The 21,170-nt window shown below is 39.7% G+C and overlaps 1 protein-coding gene and 1 non-coding gene across 2 annotated transcripts in view; one reads left to right on the top strand and one right to left on the bottom strand.

Moving 5' to 3' along the window:
* Positions 1–20,490, bottom strand: part of LOC122656853 (glucosamine inositolphosphorylceramide transferase 1-like) — a 37,592-nt gene extending 17,102 nt beyond the window's left edge. Inside the window, exons 1-2 of the mRNA XM_043851530.1 lie at positions 20,085–20,490; positions 19,822–19,944 (exon numbers count right to left, since the gene is read on the bottom strand). Of these exons, the coding sequence (XP_043707465.1) occupies positions 19,822–19,944; positions 20,085–20,399 (438 nt within the window). The 5' untranslated portion in view covers positions 20,400–20,490. The remainder of the gene's footprint in view (positions 1–19,821; positions 19,945–20,084) is intronic.
* On the top strand, positions 16,401–16,519 carry LOC122657163. The gene has a single exon (XR_006332237.1). It is a non-coding gene; the product is annotated as a U6atac minor spliceosomal RNA (small nuclear RNA).
* Positions 20,491–21,170: the final 680 nt, after the last annotated feature.

The raw sequence follows: 21,170 nt of genomic DNA, 5'->3' as shown, positions 1-21,170 counted from the left end.
GACCTATGGGGTCGATTACTTTGAGACTTTCTCTCTGTTGCGCGCTGAATTCAGTTCATATTTTGCTTTCTTTGGCTGTTAACCTTGACTGGCCTCTTTTTCAGATGGATGTGAAGAATGCTTTCTTATATGGTGACTTGCAGGAGGAGTTGTATATGGAGCAACCTCCTGGGTATGTTGCTCAAGGGGAGGATAGTGTCCGAGTTTGTCGCCTTCATAAGGCAATTTATGGGTAAAGCAGTCTCCCGTGCCTGGTTTGATAAATTTAACAGTGTTGTTGCTAGTTGTGGATTTTCTCGGTGCTACTCTGTCACTCTATCTTTGTTAGACGACAGGGGTCTAATGTGGTCATCTTAGCCGTATATGTTGATGATATTATTATTACTGGTAATGATGCTTCTGGGATTGCACAGGTGAAGACATATCTACTTGACAATTTTCAGATTAAGGATTTGGGTAACCTCAGGTATTTTCTTGGCATCGAGGTTGTTCGCAGTTCTCGTGGTCTAAGCTTGTCCCAACGGAAGTATGTACTTGATTTACTTGATGAGACAGGTATGATGGGTTGTAAACCTATTGATACTCCTATGGATCCTCATGTCAAGTTTGGTGCATCTGATGACACAACCTTTGGTGATCCACACCAGTATCGACGCCTGGTCGGTAGACTTATCTATCTTACAGTTACTCGTCCTGATATTTCTTTTGTTGTGGGTGTTATCAGTCCCATGCAGACGCCTAAGCAAGTTCATTGGGAGGCTGCTTGTCATATTTTACTTTACCTTAAGGGTGCTCCTGGCAAGGGGCTTATCTATCGCCGTCATGGACACACTAGCATTGTTGGATTTTCTGATGCCGATTGGGCTGGTACGGATGGTGATCGTAGATCTACTACAGGTTACTGTACTTTCTTTGGTGGTAACTTGGTTACTTGGAAGAGCGAAAAAACCAACCATTGCTCGTTCGGTCAGGGAGGCGAGTACGAGAGTTATGGCTCACACAACTTTGAATTGATGTGGGTTCGTTCCTTTGCTCATGAGCTTGGTTATTCCGATAATCAGCCCGTGGAGATGTCTTGTGATAACCAAGTTGTTATCTATATTGCCAACAACCACTGTGTTTCATGAGCGAACAAGCACATTGAAGTTGGTTGTCATTTTGTTCGTGATCTTTACGAAGAAGTTGATTACTACCCCTTTTGTTCGATCCCAGTTTCAGCTTGGCGATATGTTTACCAAAGCTTTGTTTCGACCTCAGTTTGCAAACGGCTGTTCCAAGCTGGATCTTGGTGATGTCTATGCTCCAGCTTGAGGGGGAGTGTTAAGATTATCGTGTTTAGATGTTTGGGGTTGTTTGTCTTTTATTATGCTTTCTAGTTACTTCTAGTTAGTTTTATATCTTAAGGGTATTTTGGGTACTTCATATTGTAATTCACTTAAGTTTTATTATAAATAAATCTGTCCCTCACGATTTAGTCAATTTAACTAAATCGTGAGAGGTCTTCTTTTCTCATGGTTTTTCCCTCTTCTCCTTCTCTTGGTTCTTCTTCTTTCTCCTTTGCTTTCTTCTTCTAGTTCTCTGGCTGCAGATTAGTTTCAACTTCAGTCACTGTTACAGCCGCCATTACAGTAATTTCCTTGTGGCAGTGTTATATCAGTCTTTGGACTGAAGCCTATTCTGTGGTTTAATCTTGTGTCGACTCCATAGTTGTCAAGGCGTCCAGGTGGATTTCTAGGTGCCTAGGCCGCTGTCGCCTTATTGTAGGACGCCTTGCATTGGGTTAATTATTATCGAAGCAGGTTCTGGCACTTATTTATGCCAAATATCATTTAAGTAATATAAAAACATTTACTTAAGATATTATTCAGAAATAAGCAAATACCCCCTATTTGAATCCAATAAAAATAGTTAAAAAATAAAATTCCAAAAGGATAAAAAGTCAACACCCCAGTTCAAGAACAAAAACTGGATTTTTGGCCATAGGTGAAATTTTTCAACTTTGTAATGCTGGGGTTTTTCTCAAATCTGAAAATTCCATAAATCTTAATATGGTAAAACATTGCTAAAAACCAAAAGTGCGGTAAAATATTCAGTTGTTTTGATATCTAAAAAATATTTTCACTTAGAGCGATTTTGACAGCATTCGCGGCTTCGCGCACACCAAATAAGGTTTGGCCGGAACATAACTCCTTCAATACAAATCATATTTAAGCAATCTTGGATTTGTTGGAAAGTTGGTTTCGTGCTCTACCTAAAACAAAAAGTCTCATGTAAAATAAAATCATTTGATCAATCAAATTTCTTAGAGAACAAGAACATTTCTCTAAATCGAGAGCAGGTTAATTACTTATTGATAACGACATATTTTCTAAGAACAGTATAAACCAAATGTGAGACTAGGTATACTTGAAAATGACCAATTTTAAGAACATATAAACCAAATGTGTGTTTTGATTGTTTCACACATATAACTGATATATTAAAAAAAATATATTGGAATGTGATTTAGGCCGCCTAAGCGCTTAGGGAGGACCTCAAACGCCTTGGATCGCCTAGTGCCTTGACAACTATGGTCGACTCCCTACACTATTGGCCTTATTATTAGGCTTAATACTACCCTATTGTTGCTGTTAAAGAAGAATTTTTTCCTTTGCAGTAATCAGTACCTTTGGCTCTGTTGGGTTGGGTTTTATGCTTGTCGTTAGTGACCCTAGGCCCACACTACATAGCCATTTCCAACCAAAATAAATAAATGAAACCATGCATATCATCCTAATAAAGAAACTAAATATCTAATTTATCCTACTAAACCCAACCAAATCTGGATGCAGTTCGTGGTATGGATTTTTTATCGGATTCGGCCAATCTGCCCGGTCCAAGGAAGCGATACTGCATTAACTCCCTCGGTGTTGAGAAAAACTCACCCTCCGTTTTGTAGGACAGAAATAAAACCACTCAAACAGGGGCTAACTGCTCCTTGTCTGTAACTCGAAGAAAATCTAAACTATGAAGCTTTGATGTTGCATCCATGTCTTGAAATATAAGGGGAATAACAAAATGTGTAGAATGGCCATCTGGCAGTAGAGTCTATTGTTGTTTCACCCATGATCATAGTGTCTCCCATTGCCATGTCTTGTTGTCCATTTTAGAGCGGTCTTCCTCTTGTGTTGATCCTTCCGACTCTTCCTGTGGTTTCATTGTTGGTATCATTTCAACCGGCTTTAAAGAGTTATCACGTTGCTCTGATACCAAATTAATGCGATCTCGAGGTTCAAAAAACCTTGTTTGGATTCGCTATGAGCCCACTCAAATGCACAATAGCCAATAGTAGGATGAAAATGGCAGTCTTGTGAATATTCCAAAGCTTGTAAGGGAGAGTGGCAAAGCCATAATAATCAGAACCTTCAAGGGGCTCTTGGTTAGATAAAACGAAAGGGATATAAAGGGGTTTATGATTTATTTTACGATAAACTAGGAAATATCATTAGTTAAGGGACATGGGGGAATAAGAGTTAAAAGAAGGGGTACTTTCGGTAAGAAAGAAACATGGGTAAAATATCAAAGAGATGAGGGATAGAGGCATCGTCTCTTACCTCTAGACACCACCAAAGGCAGAAACCAGCGATATTGCAAAGGACAGAATCCTTCGTCAGAGCTCTGTTGATTCTACAATTTTGGCACCCTATTCGCAACTCATGACGCTACGAAATCCATGCAACAGCCCTCCACTCCCATGGTCTGATGTTAAAATAAGGATTTTTGAAACTACTCCAGATGGAAGAACTGAAGGCAGTCTTATGTGCAGGTTAACGACAGATAATACTTTCCAGAATCTGAAGAAGAAGAGATGGGAGAGAAAGGGAGACTGCCTAGAGAAGTAAAAATCGATACTAGCAATCCCCCCCCCCCAAGCCTTTATTTATATGTGAAAGAGTACATAGCAACAGACTCCAATTTTAATAGGAATCAGAAATAGAAACTAGTTAGGACCAATTGTCTAGGGTTTAAGTCACCCTAGTGTATGGAAATAAAGCTCCAAATATCAGCCTATACCTAGGAGGAATCACTGGGTTCTAATAAGCCTTCTCTCAACCAACAGTACCAACAGGAAACAAGGAATAGCAGCAATGACAAAAGGGAAATAGAGAATGGAAGAAGAATAAGGAGAAGAAAAACTGTAACAAAAGATAATACCATCCAGAATCTGAAGAAGAAGAGATGGGAGAGGAAGGAGGACTGCCTAGTAAAATAAAAGTCAATACTACCAGTCCCGCCCCCTCCCGGCCTCCCCCCCCCCCAAAAACAAAGCCTTTATTTATATCTGAAAGAGTATATAGCAACAAACTCCTATTTTAATTAAAAAAAAAGGGCGTACCCAGTGCACGAGACTCCCACCATTGTGGGATCTGGGGAGGGTCATAATGTACGCAGCCTTACCCATGCTTTCGCAGAGAGGCTGTTTCCAGACTCGAACCTGTGGCCACTTGATCACAATGGAGTAACCTTTACAATTGCACCAAGGGCTGCCCTCAGACTCCAATTTTAATAGGAATCAGAAATAGAAACTAGTTACAACACAAATAGACTAACTTAGAGACAACTCCTAAACACACTAGGACTCCAAGAAACCAAGTTACGATAGAAGGGAAAAACCCCTATATCGTGTTACAATCAAGGTTTAAAGCATCGGTGTGTATCATACCGTATCGGCCGATACGTCTCGGTATCGGTCGGTATCGATACGATACATACCGATACAAATCTATTTTTTTTTAAATATAATGTATCGATTGTATTGATATGTATCGACCGATACATGTCGATATGATACGGTCGATACGTATCGATACAGCCGATACATACTTTTTTCAATTTTTTATTATTTTTTAAAATGTATCGATACATATCGGTACGTATCAATATGTATCGGTACGTATCGATATGTATTGATCGATACATAACGATACGTACCGATACATAACAATACGTACCGATACATATCGATATGTATCGATACTTAAAGAGACGTGTTATTTTCACTTTTTCCAGCAAAACACGAACGATACACATGCCTTTTTTCACATTTTACAGCAAACACGAACTAGAACCCTCAAAAATTTTGTCGGGGGCTATTTGTTCATGAAGCGGAGGGTTGGGCCACAAAAATATGTCGGGTCGGGTCAGATCCACATCGCACTCGAAATTCTTGGAATACAAGACCTACTCAACACTTGAAGGGAAATTAAGGTAGGTTTGTTTCAAAAAACTTGATCTTTTGCCTCAAATCTTGCATTTTAGTTCTATTTTTTTTTTTTTTTTTGCTATGCTTCAAGGAGAATAGGTTCAACTAACTATTAGATGCATGCTTTGTATACATTTGCAAAGATTTGAACTCAAATCCACCATTTTTCACCCAAAACTGAAAATGGCTTCCTTAAGGGTCAGTATTGTGCTTATGTTCGGTCAGTACACAACTTCATCCTAGTTGCTCTTATTCTTGAAGACCCTTACAGACATGAGTTTGATCCACCCTGACATTCTTCATGACAATAGAGTGACTTTGCATGTAAGAAATCTCATCTTTTATAATAATTTCATAGTGCCACACTTGTCTGGTTATACATTATGCACAATTCTTAGTGTATATGCATGATATATGACATATATTGCTTGTTTATATTGTTTTTTATGACCAAAAGTGTATTTCCATGTGTATTTTGATCATTTTCATGCATTTCTGCATCGATCGATACGTATCTCCAATACGATATGATACGATAAGTCTCTTAAAATTGCCTGGCCGATACGATACCCGATTCCGATAGTACGATACCGATACTTTAAACCTTGGTTACAATAATTAACACTCCCCCTCAAGCTGGAGTATACATATATCAAAATAAGGCTCCAGCTTGGACCAATAAGAATAAATATTTAAAGTAGCACCAGTCTTGAATAAAAGTTGTAGACACTAGTGAGCACGGAGAAAGAGAGACAAACATCATTTAGGTAGCAATATCAACTCAAGCACACAAATCATCAGCTCCATCAGTAGATAATAACTGTCATGTCGAACAAATCCAATCAACAAGGAGCAAAATAAGCGGTAGTGAACACTAAACGCAATCCACAATATCATATCAGCAACAACAATATCAAAAGCACTTCACAAGCAAGGGTAGTAATAGGTAGCACTTCATAAAAAAGCCAGTAGTAGGTAGTCATCTTCTCAAAGAAAGATAAAAGTGCAACATCCAACGGCTACATCAAAAGCCCTTCTCAAAGAAGGCAGGTAATAAGTAGTATTTTGCTCAAACAAAGGCAGGCATTGAACCCTAAACAGAGGTCTCAAATAAAAATCCAATGATAAATAGGTAGTATAGGTTACTGCGTACTAGACAACATTAGGTTGTTGTAGACTGAATAAATATGAATTGTTGTTGAATACCATCTTCATAGATAAAATTGTTGCTGAGATAAATAAATAATAATAATAATCTTCAGATAAAAATAGTCTTGAGCTGATGACTTGAGCAGATAAGAGAATAATAAAATAATAATTTTCAATCTCCCCCTCACATGTAGCATTACACATGGACAACTAATGACCACCAATAATCAGCATCTCAAAGAATGAGCATCGAATAATCAAGAGTAGCGCTGCAACAAGATCCCAATAATCTCTAATTCACCCCTTCATGGTAAAAATAATATCCATGCAAGTAAGATTCCAATAAATAATTCCCAATCTCCCCTCATGATAGCAAATAATTGTCACGCAAGTGCCAATCTTAAAAAATTGGAACCCCAAATTGATATGATCGGGGCCCACCAATTAATAATATGGTAAAAATATAAGTCCAATGGCACTATAAATTCTGGCCACAATTATGGGAGCACCTAAGCAAATTTACCAAACAATGCAATCCGGGGTTTCAAAACCTAGTTTAGATAGCTTATGGGCCTACCCAAACAACAAGACACCAACAATGAAAAAGCAATGGTAGTTTGGAAAATAACCAGAATTTTTCAAGGAGTTTCTGGTAAATAATGAAACAATTGGACATGAAGGGGATTGTAATTATTCACAGGGGGAAGATTTGAAATCAAAGTAAAAAAAGAAAGACATGAAAGATTAGAGGCAAATTTTGGGTTAATTTTGAAAGAAAAAAAAGGAGAAGTTTAAAGGATTAAAAACATAAACAGAATCAACTCTCTCAACCTTACCTCACCATAGGGAATGGGATATTTATAGAGAGTGAAACCATGAGTGACATGGGTGTAGGGGCAATACGGGATGTGAGCCAAATAAATAAAGCAAAACGTGACTGCCCCCTTGACAACCACTGTAAATACCTGCACCCATATCTAACTGGATCCTTGGTAATAGGTCCGGAACCCGAGGTCGTAGCTACCAGTACCTTGTGGTGCCTTGACCGAGTAATTGAGCAGAATGATGTAAGGGAGATCCTACAAACCGGTGAGGAGACAGATACCATCTCTGTGCAGCTGTGCAGCTCACCATCAAGTGTACAACCTAAGGTAAGAACCACCCCCTAATATTTCTAAGGTCCTACCCAAATACCCGTCACACTTGACCTAAGAAACATGTGTGGAAGGTTAACACACGAAGGCATTAACCTTTGGAGTGATTCGACACTAAAACAGCAAAGAAAGACACTCAGGCCGATCATTGGGGTCGATGGGGATCGACTTGACCCATCGACCTGAGTTGTTGTATTACCTTAAACTCTGTCCCGTGAGTGTGGGGCCCGTCATCGCGAGTCGGAGATCTCATTATCGTGACCCAATTACCTAGTAGAGACATTTCCCTGACAATGTGGGTGAGCGCCACGTATCGACCCCCGTGTACATGGAAGAATAAGAAGAAGAAGAGTGATCGACCTGAGTCAGTAGTTGCAAAATTTCGATTGGGAATTTAGGGGTTTTGCTTGAATCCATTCAATTGGCTTCAGGGGTGATGATTAGTTCACTCAATCTACAAAATTAACATCCTAATTAGGTCTAGATGATGGGGGTTTGATAATCCACATAAGATTGGTCATGCATGCATGGGATTGAGTTTAGATCATTAAATCAAACATGCAAGCTGATGTTTGGTCTAATGCTTTAATTTAAGCATTCAAGGTGATGAAGGTCAAAATTAACTTAACCTAGAACTAAGATTAGGTCCTATGGTTAAGTTTAAGCATGCATGCAAAAAGGGATTAGGCTTCTAATTGCATAAATTGAAATGCATGGCAATTAATTGTATAAAGTAAACCTCTGATCTGAGGTGAGAACCTCATCTCTTTCTCTTTATTTTTCATAGTTTTTAGTTCCTTTTCTTAGAACCCCTGCTGAACCAGCCATGCAACCACTGTGTAGCTTGATTCAAGTGAACCAAGTGTTGGATTCATCTCAACTTCAAGGTAAACTCCAACCTAATCAAATTCCTATTTTCCAACTCTTTTCCTAGACTTAGGGCCATGTGCAATTCTGATGAGCTAAGACTTTATACAATTAATTGCCATGCATGTCAATTTATGCAATTAGAAGCCTAACCCCTTTTTGCATGCATGCTTAAACTCAATCATAGGACCTGATTTTAGTTCTAGGTTAAGTTAATTTTGACCTTCATCACCTTGAATGCTTGAATTAAAGCATTTGCAGACCAAACATCAGCTTGCATGTTTGATTTAATGATCTAAACTCGCATGACCAATCTTATGTGGATCATCAAACCCCCATCATCTAGACCTAATTAGGATGTTAATTTTGTAGATTTGAGTGGACTAATCATCACCCTTGAAGCTAATTGAATGGATTCAAGCAAAACCCCTAAATTCCCAATCGAAATTCTACAACTACTGACTCAGGTCGATCATTGGGGTTGATGGGGATCGACCTAAGCCATCGACCTGAGTTGGATCTTTAAAAACCCAAAACTTAATTAGCCACTGTTGAACCTCTGGAAGGTATCCTTAGTAGAATTTAGGAAGATCCATGTGAAATTCCCCAAAAACTTACTTGAAAAACAGCAACTACTCACTGGGGTTGATCACTGGGGTCGATGGGGATCGACCTGTGAATGGTCTTTAAAAGTCTGAAAACCAAGCTAGCTACTACCTAACTGGGGTCAGTCCTAGGGTCGATGGGGATCGACCTGAGTTGTTGTCAACTCTGTTTCTGAGTTTTAAACCTATCCCAACATAAATCCTAGTGCACCCTAGGGCCCCTCCTCTACTCTAATTCATTCCAATTCATGCACTTAATTAATTAACATAGGATAGGGTCCTTGTGCGATGAGGCCTAATCGAGAAGCGAGTCGGAACCCGATAATCCAACGAATAGTTAAGTCTTTGACAAGGTGAGTGGGATAAGCATTGAAATTTTTGGCGTGTTTCTTTTATTTACTTTCTTGTCGCACATACCCTTGTGTTATATTGTTTAGAATTCCACATGATATATATCCTCATACTTATTTTGTTATACGGAACTGTTGATGGATACTATGGAAATGTCATTATGTGTTGGAATGCATGCTATCACTGTACTAGATTAGATGTCGTAGCCGGCCTGGAGATGAGGAGTATGGTGGCCCGTAGTATAGGATGCGGAGGTACCACTCAACTCATACTATGCCATGTAGTATGCATGTGGTTAGGAATATTTCACACCCGTATGCTACGACCCTTACTAACATGGGTTTAGGTGTTGGGTAATCATAGATTCCTATTGTCTGAGGAGTTGTTATCTGCCCCAGGATAGGTTTGGCTATGGTTATCAGGGGTCTGCCAATGGGTGGTGTGCAACTCCATAACCTGCGCGGGTCCCATGGCAACAATTGAGGTTGCAAATGCGGTGATGGCAGAAGAAGCGGTGAATGTTTCCCGAGTTGTTGCAGTAGCATCAACCTAGAGACTTAGACATTGTTGATAAGTGAATTAAAAGATAGAACCAGACTTCATGCAGATAGGATCATATGTACTATAACTGCTTGTGTGGTTTATTTCACTCATTGGGCTCAGTGGAGCTCACCCCCATGGAATTCCTTTATTTTATTTTTTTGTTAGATGATCTTATAGGTGGACATATCCCTGCACAGGAGGATTGTTTCGAGGCAGAGATTGATGGTGATAGTGACTATCTTGGTACGGACCCCGAGGGGTGTGATCCCTCTTATGCATGTGATCAGGGTGTCTCTTCGTGATGAGACATGATGGACTAGACCTCTTTTGTTTTTGATGTTGTGAACAACATTCTTTTTGAGTAGATAGGATTCTACTGTTCTTTTGTAAAGCTTTCACGGTTATCTTGTAAAGTTAACCCTATAGTATCTTGTAAAGCTTTGAACTACTGACCAGAACAAGTTGTGTTGTATATATGGTACAATATAGGATGTGGGCACTGTACATTTGTAATATGAATCCTTTGGGTATTTTAGTTTTCCGTGCACTCTGATTAAATTATTATCTGTTTAACATGATGTGTGGTTGTGAGTTATATTTAATGCTTCTGGATCCTGGAGATTTGGCGGATACTGTTGGGTATCCGAGTCACCTGCCAGACCCGTCTATGGGTCGGGTTTGGGGTGTGACAATCACACAACCAGCAGGAAGCCCAGTTCTTCTTTCTTGCGATGAGGAAATAGAAGCTGTAAACACAGGCTAAGAGGCGGGAGGACCTTCTTCTTCTCGAATGTCAAGAAAAACCAGCAACAACCAATAGAAATCAGTTCATGGTATATTAATCAGCAGTACATCACTATATAAATCTTCTTCTTCGATCGATCGAAACATCAATCAGCAGGGTATTTAGCTACAGCAACGCAAATACCATCTCGATCAGTAAATCAGACATACCATAAATCAAAGCATCTGCAGCAGGCCTTTCGAACGACATCAACATATACCAGTAGCAATAGTAGTAACAATAATGTTGTTGATTATCGCATAAGACGGAAATAAAGATACCAATGGCGGACTCGAAGAAGCAAATGATGGCTGGCTAGGGATTGGCAGATTTGCAGGCCTCAAGCACACTCCAGCAAATACGAGAATAAGCATACAAGAGAGATCGATTGATTCAACTTCGAAACCATTCAGCAGTTTTTTTTTTTAAATCGAAACAGCAGAAATGCCCCCCCCCTCTGACTTGAAGAAACCTTCGCTCTTCTCCTCAGACTTGCAGATTTTTTTTTTTTTGTTTCGCTTCTTTTTCATCGCTCTGATACCATGTAACGAAAGATATACTAACCAGAATCTGAAGAAGAAGAAGAAGAGAAGAGATGGGAGAGAAAGGGGGACTGCCTAGAGAACCCCCCCCCCCCCAAAGCCTTTATTTATATCTGAAAGCGCACACAGCAACAGACTCCTATTTGTAATAGGAATCAGGAATAGAGACTAGTTAGAACTCAAATAGACTAACTTGGAGACAACTCCTATACACACTAGGACTCCAAGACACCAATTCACGATAGAAGGGAACATCCCCTATATTGTGTTACAATAATTAACAAAAACTAAGCAAGAAAAAGTAGAGGATCTAGTCAGGGAAGGAAGGAGAAAGATAGGGGGAGGTGCACAAGCATTGGCCATGCAGGCACTCAAACAAAACTCAATTTCATTCCATTATCAAAACTGAAAACTCCATTGTGATTACAGCATATTTAAGAAATTAAAACTCCTAAAAATTAGAAACCAACTCAAAATAGGAAACTAAAATAAACTAGGAAACTACTACCTCCCTACATAGCTATCTCCTACCAAATAAAATAAATAAAATATTACATATCATCCTAATACAGAGAATGAATATTTAATTTATCCTACTAGACCCAATCAAATCTGGATCCGGTTCGTGGTCTGGGTTTTTTATCCGATTCAGGCTGGTACACGGAAGCAATACTAAATCAATGATTCTGGTCAGAATTGATTCAAAGAATTGAAAGAATCCCCCAGAATCAATCTGAAGGAGTGATATAGAATGCATTATAATTCTCTGTTTCTCCATTTATCCCATAGATATAACCATACTTTACCATTTACGATCAACTCGAAAAGAGAATTCTTGGAAACTCCATTCAGTTTCAAGAACCCAATAACAAAACCTTTCAGAACCCTATAAGAATACCTGTGGTGGGGTACACAGCCTAGATTGGAATCTAGAAGATCAGAGAACTAGGAATTACAGTTAGAACCAGGATCTGAAATTGAATTTGAAGGGTAAGCCAGGAAAACTGGACAAAACTCAGAATGTAATGTAATTTGAAAGAAAAAACAGTTATTATAGTATTTACAAAACACCACTGAGACATTGTACTTAAGAGTAATATTTTCCTGATTTCAGAAACTAAAATGGAGAAGAAGAGACGGTAAAATAGGAAGTTAAGAAAAGGCTGAAAGCCTGTTCTATGAATCCAAATTTTGATGCCTAATACCCTGCTAAAATGCCAAGTGAACAGGACTGGAGTCACACCTGCTCAGATCTGCTGAATAGATGCAGTCCAGAAAATAGAGTTTTAATGAAGCTTTGGGTGGATCGATAAATCAGACGCAGAAAACTTCAGCGACAGAGCAGGTTGCAAGATAGGACTATAAGTGACGAATAAGCTAGAAAACAGAAACAGATTCTAAGAGAGAACAATGGCAGAAGTATATCTACCCAATTTCAGAGCTAATCAAGAACTAAACGAGAAGATATGAACTACAGAAGCAAACTGAAATTTTGGTTCAAATCAGAGGATCCATCCAGTTCCAAGAATAATGGAATAAATAGGAGAAAGAAAAAAAAATCAGATGATGAGAATGAAAAATAGATCTGATCTAAGGAGAAGAATGACTAAGAAGGTACTCAAACCAGGAGATATGTATCAGCCAAACCAGCAGAAGTGTTCTCCAACGAGAGCAACCAACAACCATTAATAAAATTTCTATTCATTCAACTCTAGCACATACAGACTTTTGAAAGACTGAGTATGACTCCAAAAAGGTTCCTAATCAGAATCTAAAATAGAAACTAAATTTCCTAATAGCTAACTAGCTTATAATAAAAACAAATTGCAGCATACAAAAATCACCCCAACTAACTACTTATTGATCCTTTTACCCCTGTTGGACTCAATGTGCTTGGATTTCTTCAATCTGGGCTTCCAAACAGGATATCTGTTATTGAGCCAAGCTTCTGCTACTGCATCACCCTGTATCAACAGGATGCCCATACTATTTATTTGCCCAATTCTCTACTGGCCATCCAATTCTTTCTGGCCCTGAATCCTGCATTTCAGGTTTTTGATATCTTAATGTTGATCTGTATTTAGGGGGGGGGGGGGGAGAGAGAGAGAATTGTTCTCAACCCTAACCAACCATTGTATCTTGTCAAAATTGTAATATTTCCACCAGTGATTAAGACAAGGCAACCAAATCGACCATATTGCCTGGAGGTAAGTCTATTGTTTCTGTTGGGGAAGACTTGTTGCAACAGATCAGTTCTAGCAATAGGCTTTCTTGGGAATCAGACCTAGTAGAGAATTGGGCAAATAAACATTATGGGCATCTCTCTCTTTTATGCTCACATTAGGGATGAATCAACTAATGAGATTGGAACAGTTTGTCTTGAAAATTAGGCCATTGAAGTTGAAGCAGCAATTCTGTTGGGACCAAGTGCAAAAAGGGCTCATTAACCATTTAAAAAAAAAAAAACTCAGATTTTCCACTCAGGTTACATATCAGTTGGAGGGGTGGAGGAGTCAAAATAGCAGGTGATTCTGAAATCACACTTTCCTCATGTTGAACTGAACCGCCCTGTAGCAAGCAATAGTTGTCAGAGTTAAGCTATTGGTTAAATATGAGGATTAAGAATGCAGATATGTCATCCAGGATCGTTTTACACCCCACTCCATTGAACTGAATGCATCAAATATTGCTTGCACCACAGAAAGAGAATCCAAGAGCACTTCACTTTTCTGCATGGAAAGAATTCTGCCAAGGAGAAATCCCTTATTGTGTCAACCTCAGATAGCAGCCTTATGTATTCTCTTATTGATACTATCATCTGTGCAGAAACTGGAAAAAAAAGGTGGCAAGGTGGGCGATCATGTAGATGATTTGAAACAGTTGTGTGTTCAGTTTCACTGGCTGCCTCAAAGAATTTCTGAAATGATGTACCTGCAATGATGCTAGTAGGAAGGACCATGAAGGTCCCCTTCAAAAATGGATTTCTCCTGGTTTTCCAGATTTGCGACAAAAGAGAATGACTCGTTAAAAAATGAATCAGAAAATGCAAATGAATCCTATCAACAGACCACACTAGGTTCTCTTTGCATATGAGCCTTTAAATATGGTGCAAGTGATATATTCCTTCTCAGCTTCACAGAGATGGCAGTTAGATTTCGCAGAGATTCTTAGGGAGGCCAATCTATCCTGGACAGAAAGGGCCCCTGAACAACATTTCTACAGAAATACTCAGCTTTGCAGGAAAATTTTCTTGCTGAACCTTCTTCTAGATTTTAAGTACTTCCAGCACTAACCAGGATAAAATTTAATCTTAAGAACTAGCTTGGCACCTAAGAGGCTCACTTGTTGGCCCACTCTAGCTCAAGAGTTGGGAAGAAGAACCTCACATGACAACCAATTCTTTTGATAAATGAAAAGCAAATATGAACTAGAAGACACTTGGCTTTGAGTGTTTCTACACAATGAATGATGTATACAGCTAAATGAAAGAACAAGCACCCAGTTCCTATTTACAAGAGTAAGGGAGATAAGGACTTTTATTGATCAAGGTCATACCAAGCCTGTAATTCACACAACAGAATTTTAGGAAAGACTGACTGAACATGACTCATTAAACCAGTGGACCAAAAGTTCAGCATGCTTCATGCCAAAGAGATCCTTTTCTGACTACACTTTCAAAACTTAGGTAACTGATGGAATAAGTTAGGATAGCATTTTGGGTTAATGCAAGGAGTTGAACAACTGCAGCCATTTGCCTACTCAGTTTAGATGTTGAATTTCATCAGGTCACTTTCCAATCACTAAGATATGCATTTTTTTTAGGCGATTTTCCAAAGGATTTCATAACAAAAAAAGCCAAAATCTGGAGGCTAGGATGGAATGGACACAAGGATTCAGAGAAGGGTTTTGTGGAGAACTCAACACTAGGTAAAAATATCTTGATCTTCATATTACATAAAGAACTGCATTGAAGGTGTTCGTTTATGCTGATATGTTTTGGGATTTTTATTATTAAATATCTTTGAGGAACCTGGAGATAGAAGATGTCTCATCCCCCAGAAACCTAATCTTATCTCCACTACCAACAAAACATCAAAGGGAATGTACAAGCATAGGAAAATTTTGAATTATTCTCTTTAATGGACATATCAAAGCAACTCTACCCACGTAGCAAAATGCAAATCATTCTTGTAAATTCCATACTTTGCTCAAACCCTGGTGCCAAATGTTATGGAATTCACTAGGAAATTTCCATAGCCGTTAGATGGCACGGTTCAGATATCTAGAGAAGGAATCTAGAAGTACCAACCACAATTAGACTGGGCTCAGTCACAAAATCCGGAATATTAATGTGATATTAGGAAGAAAAAAAATGGATTATTTCTAAAAATTACCAAACACTACCTTAAGGCTGTACTTAATAGTAAATTAATTTTCTGATTTCATAAATAAAGAAGAAGAACAACAGTAAATGGGGACTTAAGAAGAGGGCTGTAACTTATTAAATCAGCAGCCATGTATCCTTAAGAGCAACTAAAAAACTCAGTAATCACTACTCAATTTAATTCTGTGATCGACAAAGTACATACTTAAAGCTGCTAACTAAACCAATTTTGTCTTACACTTGGACTTCTATTAGAATCTAAAACTGAACAAAGTTTTGAAAATTAAACTAGACTCAGAACTCTCCACCACCAACTTTATGTAATCTCCTATGATGATTCAAATAGTGGAACCACACCTTATACCTGTCGACCACAAATAAAAATAGCTTCAATTACAATATTAAAACCCAGCTACCCCTAAAGACTAAACTACCCATGCTGGAAACCAATGGTCAAATTTAGTCCTGGTTCTCCTTGGCCTGAGCTTGCAAACTGGATAGTGCTTATTCAGTCAGGCCTCTGCATCTGTGTCACTAGGCCAAAAGTGCAACACTTCTTTCACGAAGATTCCCAATTCAGTTTAACAAACTAGTTCTCAATTTGCAATCCACAAAAAGCTCCCTCACTTCTTTTGTTGGGGGGGGGGGGGTAAGAGAAAGATCAGCCCTTGATATTTCTCCAACTTCAGATGATGAAATTTCTCTAGCGCCTTTACCATTTTCTTAAGGGCATCGAATGCTATTAGAGCATACAGTGCACTAGAAGTTTCGGGAAAAAGGTGTTCATTGAAAGGAGAGTCAGTTGGCATCTCCCCTGCCAGGGACAAAACAGCCTTTGGGCCTACCTGCAACACATACAGTTAAGACTACCCACTTCGGTGGATAGTTACCCAATTTTTAAGCCCCAGGGAGTAGCTCAGTTGACAAGGACCAACACCTCACAATGAAGAGGTCATGAGTTCAACTCTCCTTGGGGCCTAACTATCGGGGGGAAAAAAGGTTCAGGAAAAAGGAATATTTATTGGTGAAATCCTACCAACCACGGGACTTATGGTTCCTTTTTCTATTGGCCAGTTTTTAGAGAATTTATCAATCACAAGGTTCAAAAGATCCAAGGATCTAGAGCTACCCATAAAGGGATCTGGTCGCTACCGTTACATCTAAAAGCTCGAACTGTTAGGAAAGGGCAACGTCAATGTATACATCAACACTCCCCTGCACAAGTAGGCCAAAATCCCATGGTCCTTGCACGTGGAGCTCACTCAGCATTTCTTTTGCATGGCACCGAGGGAGATGAAATGTCAGGAAAACTCTTCTGATGCACTTCCCAAGAGTCGAACACTTGACCTTCCTGCTCTAATACCATGTTTGCTACCGTTTCACCTAAAATCTCGAACTTTTAAGGAAGGGGCAACGTCAATTTATACATCAACAGGAACCCCAAATAAGGCAACTCCAGATTGTAACCAAGAATCTCCAAAAAGAAGTTAAGGACAAGGGTTATGTACCAATATAGATTCAATGTATGTAGGGTTAACTTTATTGTGACTCGGCATACTATATTTGCAACCGTATCCAATCTATAAATAATAAAGGCCTCAATCACAATTGACAAGCCAACCTATTCTCCCTAATCTTTTCTTCTCAACTTGGTATCAGGGCCCAATCCTTTTTTGGGTAATTTTTTCTTTTTTATCGCCAAAGAATCTACCCACTGCCACTGTCGAGCATAGTTGTCAAGGCGGCGCCTTGGTCGCCTAGGCCGGCGCCTTGGACGCCTTGTTCGCCTAGTTGGTGTCACCTTAAACTTTGGCCCTCTCCACTGCCTTGGGTCGTCTAACCGCCATGACAACTATGTTGTCGAGGCTTCTGCCTCCCATGGTAAGCATGGTTGACTGAACATGCTCTCTTTGCATGTTGCACCATGCTAACCATCACTAACGTTCAACTGATCACTCACCATCTAAAGGCCTCTCTGGCCCTACCAACTCTTGTCGGCTCCACCACCAATCCCGTCAGGCCCTAGCTGCCCCGCCAAACCATCGTGCCACCTCTACCAGGCCCTCTGCATGGTCCTCGCTCCTCCGCCAAGTCATTGCACCTCTGCCAGGCTCCGCCAGGTCCTTACGCATCCCTGTTGGTTCTCCAAGCCTCTCCGTCTAGGCATCTCTGCCTCTCTACACCTCTTGTAGGCCATCTCCTTGGCCTCCTGAGCCTCTGACAGGCCCTCACGAGCCTACCAGCTTCCCGCCAGGCCTCTGCCAACCCCTGCATCTTCCCGACAGGCCCCTGCCGGACTCTGCACCTTCCGCCAAGCCTCCTGCGCCTCTACTGGTCTCCTGCAAGGCCACTGTCTGGTTTTTTGTGGCTTTCTTTGTTTGCTACTACTCCTTGCCGGACCTATTCTCATAATCATATGTTGCTGATATCATTTGATCTCTCTATGAGAAAGTATTTCTTGTTTACTTCTTGTGTTTAATTCCTTGGTGTTATGATGGAGATTACCAGTTCTTCATTGGTTGGATCTAGGGGTGGCGACTTGAGTCGTCTTGGCACCCCCCATCACCCTACTCTCCAGCCAAGACCCACCAAGTTGAACATGACTAATTATCTTGCTTGGTCACAAGCTTGTCTCCTCACTATACGGGGCAAACACTTTTCGGGGTATATTACTGGTGATACCCCTATGCCTACTGAGGCTTCTAATAAGGACACATGGTTGGCAAATGATGCCCTTGTAATGTCTTTTTGGTTGAATTCTACGGAGCCCACCATCAGTCCTACCTTTGTACTATTGAATTTTGCCAAAGATTTGTGGGATGCAGTTAAGCAAAAATATGCCCAGACCAGTAATTATGCACAGGTTTCTAAGTATGTGATCAACGGATTCCTTTAACTTAAAAGGACAATTTTATAGGACAGTCATAAGATCAGCTATAATGTATGGCACAAAGTGTTGGGAAATTAAGAAGCGCCATTTAGATAAACTAAGTGTAGCGGAGATGAGGATGTTGAGATGGATGAGTGGAAAAACCAGGAAGGATAAAATAAGGAATGATCATATTAGAGCTGGTGTGGGAGTAACCCCGATTCAACATAAGCTACAAGAAAGTTGTCTGAGGTGGCATGGCCATGTTCAACGGAGACCTTCGGGTGCTCCAGTTCGGAGGAGTGACCTGATCCAGATAGAAGGTACTAAAAGAGCTTGGGGTAGGGGCCTAAAATGACCCTAGGAGAAGTGGTGAGGAAAGACATGCATAGTTTAGGCCTTGTTTGAAGTATGACATCGAATAGAGCTGATTGGAGGGCAAGGATCCGTGTAACCGACCCCAACTAGTGTTTTTAAGACTGATTTGTTCATTTTCCTTTCTTTTATTTTTAATATTTTGTCTTCACTAGGATACACGTAGCCGACCCCATTTAGTTGGGATAAGACTGAGTTGTTGTTGTTGAAAGAAAGCTACATCATTAAGCTTTTCATGGGTTCAAGGGACAACAGTTACCAATATTCATGTATGCTGGATGGGTATTCTGGTCTTCTGTCAACCCTACATGCATGGAAGTTCTTTTTGTTTTCTTTTTGGATAATGTAAATGCATAAAAAGTAAGTTCGGTTCCATATAAAAGTCCAACAAGCATCACCATCAAATCTCTATTTGTCCTTCCAGCACTAAAACCAAACGTTTTGGTTTTTCCAAAATTCTGACCAAAACATTTTGGAATAGAAGACATGCTTATGGAACTTCTAGATACTTTTTTTTTTTCTCATCTAATTGGGAGGTGGGGTAGGGTAGTCATTTTGGACTCAGAGAACCAAACAACAAACAAGTAGACCTTGTGAAGCTTGAAAATCTGAAAATTTTGCCACTCAGGAAGTGAGTTAATCCAGAATCGTGGCTAGGAGACACAAAAAAGAAAGCAGAACCCAGAAAAACCCAAAAAGTAAGAAAATGAACTGCATATACTTTACACTCCTGAATGACTTGAAGAGGGAAAAACATTGTCAACCAAAGACTTCATTTCTTAACAACATTTGCAGTAAACAACTGAACCTTAATGACTTGAAACCTTACAGAGTATCACTAGCATACAGAAAAACGGTAAACCCCTACGAAGGGGAAAAAATTTAACAATAAAACAAGAACATTGACAACTTAAAAGGGCAAGACAAGGAAAGGGAGAAGGAAGATATAAATATACCTGAACATAGAGAAAAGGATCAGCCACAAAATTGCTTGGAAAACCAGCATCCGACAAGGAAGCGCATGTGACTACAGGATTTGCAATAGGCCAAGCCGCATTCTCAGCCTTAAACACATTGTTCTGTCCCCGATTCCAATTCAACAAACCAATCCACCACCCAATGAGTGAATAAACAAAACCCAGATCGAATAAATAACGAAAACGCAATCAAACAAAATAAATATGGGGGAAAAGAAGAGAATCAAACAGAGACGACTCACAGACTCAATGGGTTTCAAAGAGAGGGGTGAGTTCCCATAAAAAATGCCGATCGACCATGATCCTTCACTGTCGTCTTGACAACCAACCGAATAGAGGGCAGGACGTTCATATGGGGAGAAAGTAAGCCAAACGAAGAAGGTGGCGACGAATCCGAACAGAAAAAAAGAGCAGAGGAAGAAGGCAAACGTTGTGGAAAGGAAAGAGTGATCCCATCTCCACCTGCACCAACACTTGAGACTCATATCGCAGCAACTATTACTGTTGCTGCTGCTGCTGCTGATACTGCTACTACCGCTGACAGGGCTCGAACCCATAACAAAAAACCAACCAACTATAATAACCTTTGGCAACTCGATCTCAAGAAGGTCAACCACACCATCAAAGACCCTTACCTAGAAAACGATGAACAAAAACTATAATATCAGCATTTGTGAGAGCAAGCTTTGCCGCCTTTTTTTTCTCTCTCTCTCTCTCTCTCTCCAACAAAAACAACGATAATGACGAGAACAACAAAGCGGTCACTACTCTGCCAGTAATCGATCAGGGAAAAATTAAAAACAAAATTTTGCTCAATTAAAAGGGAAACTTCTTTGCGGTTTCTTCTTCTTTTCCACATTGTGTGGGCATTTTATATTTGAACTAATTTGCTGTTGTCAGTCTACGTCTTTAAAGATGGAGATTGAAATTTAGAATTGCTTCCCAATAAGCAATACTTTACTCCCTTTCAATTTAATTAAGGAGAAACTAAATTAAGGTAGTTATTTAATTCTCTTTGTCTTATAGTTAATATTGTAATTAAAACCGCGCGCGGCCGCGGTGGTCTTTTGGGGTGATGGGCCATGCCGCCATGGTAGGACCTTAAAAGATCAAACGCAAGCTGCACGTTTTTGCACTCCAAAACCCTTTCATTCATTCTTCAACTTCTTCGCCACATCCACCATGAAAGTATCAATTTTTCATATTGGACAACAATAAAAAAATGTCCACTAAGAACATGATTTTAGTGCACAGTTTTGGATCGAGTATCAATCACTTTTAAAATTGATACGGTATCATCAAGGATCAAAGATCGGCCGTATTAAACA

The sequence above is a fragment of the Telopea speciosissima genome, chromosome 3, assembly GCF_018873765.1.
Source record: "Telopea speciosissima isolate NSW1024214 ecotype Mountain lineage chromosome 3, Tspe_v1, whole genome shotgun sequence".
Classification (NCBI taxonomy): Eukaryota; Viridiplantae; Streptophyta; class Magnoliopsida; order Proteales; family Proteaceae; genus Telopea; species Telopea speciosissima.
This window is presented reverse-complemented; position numbering and strand designations above follow the sequence as displayed.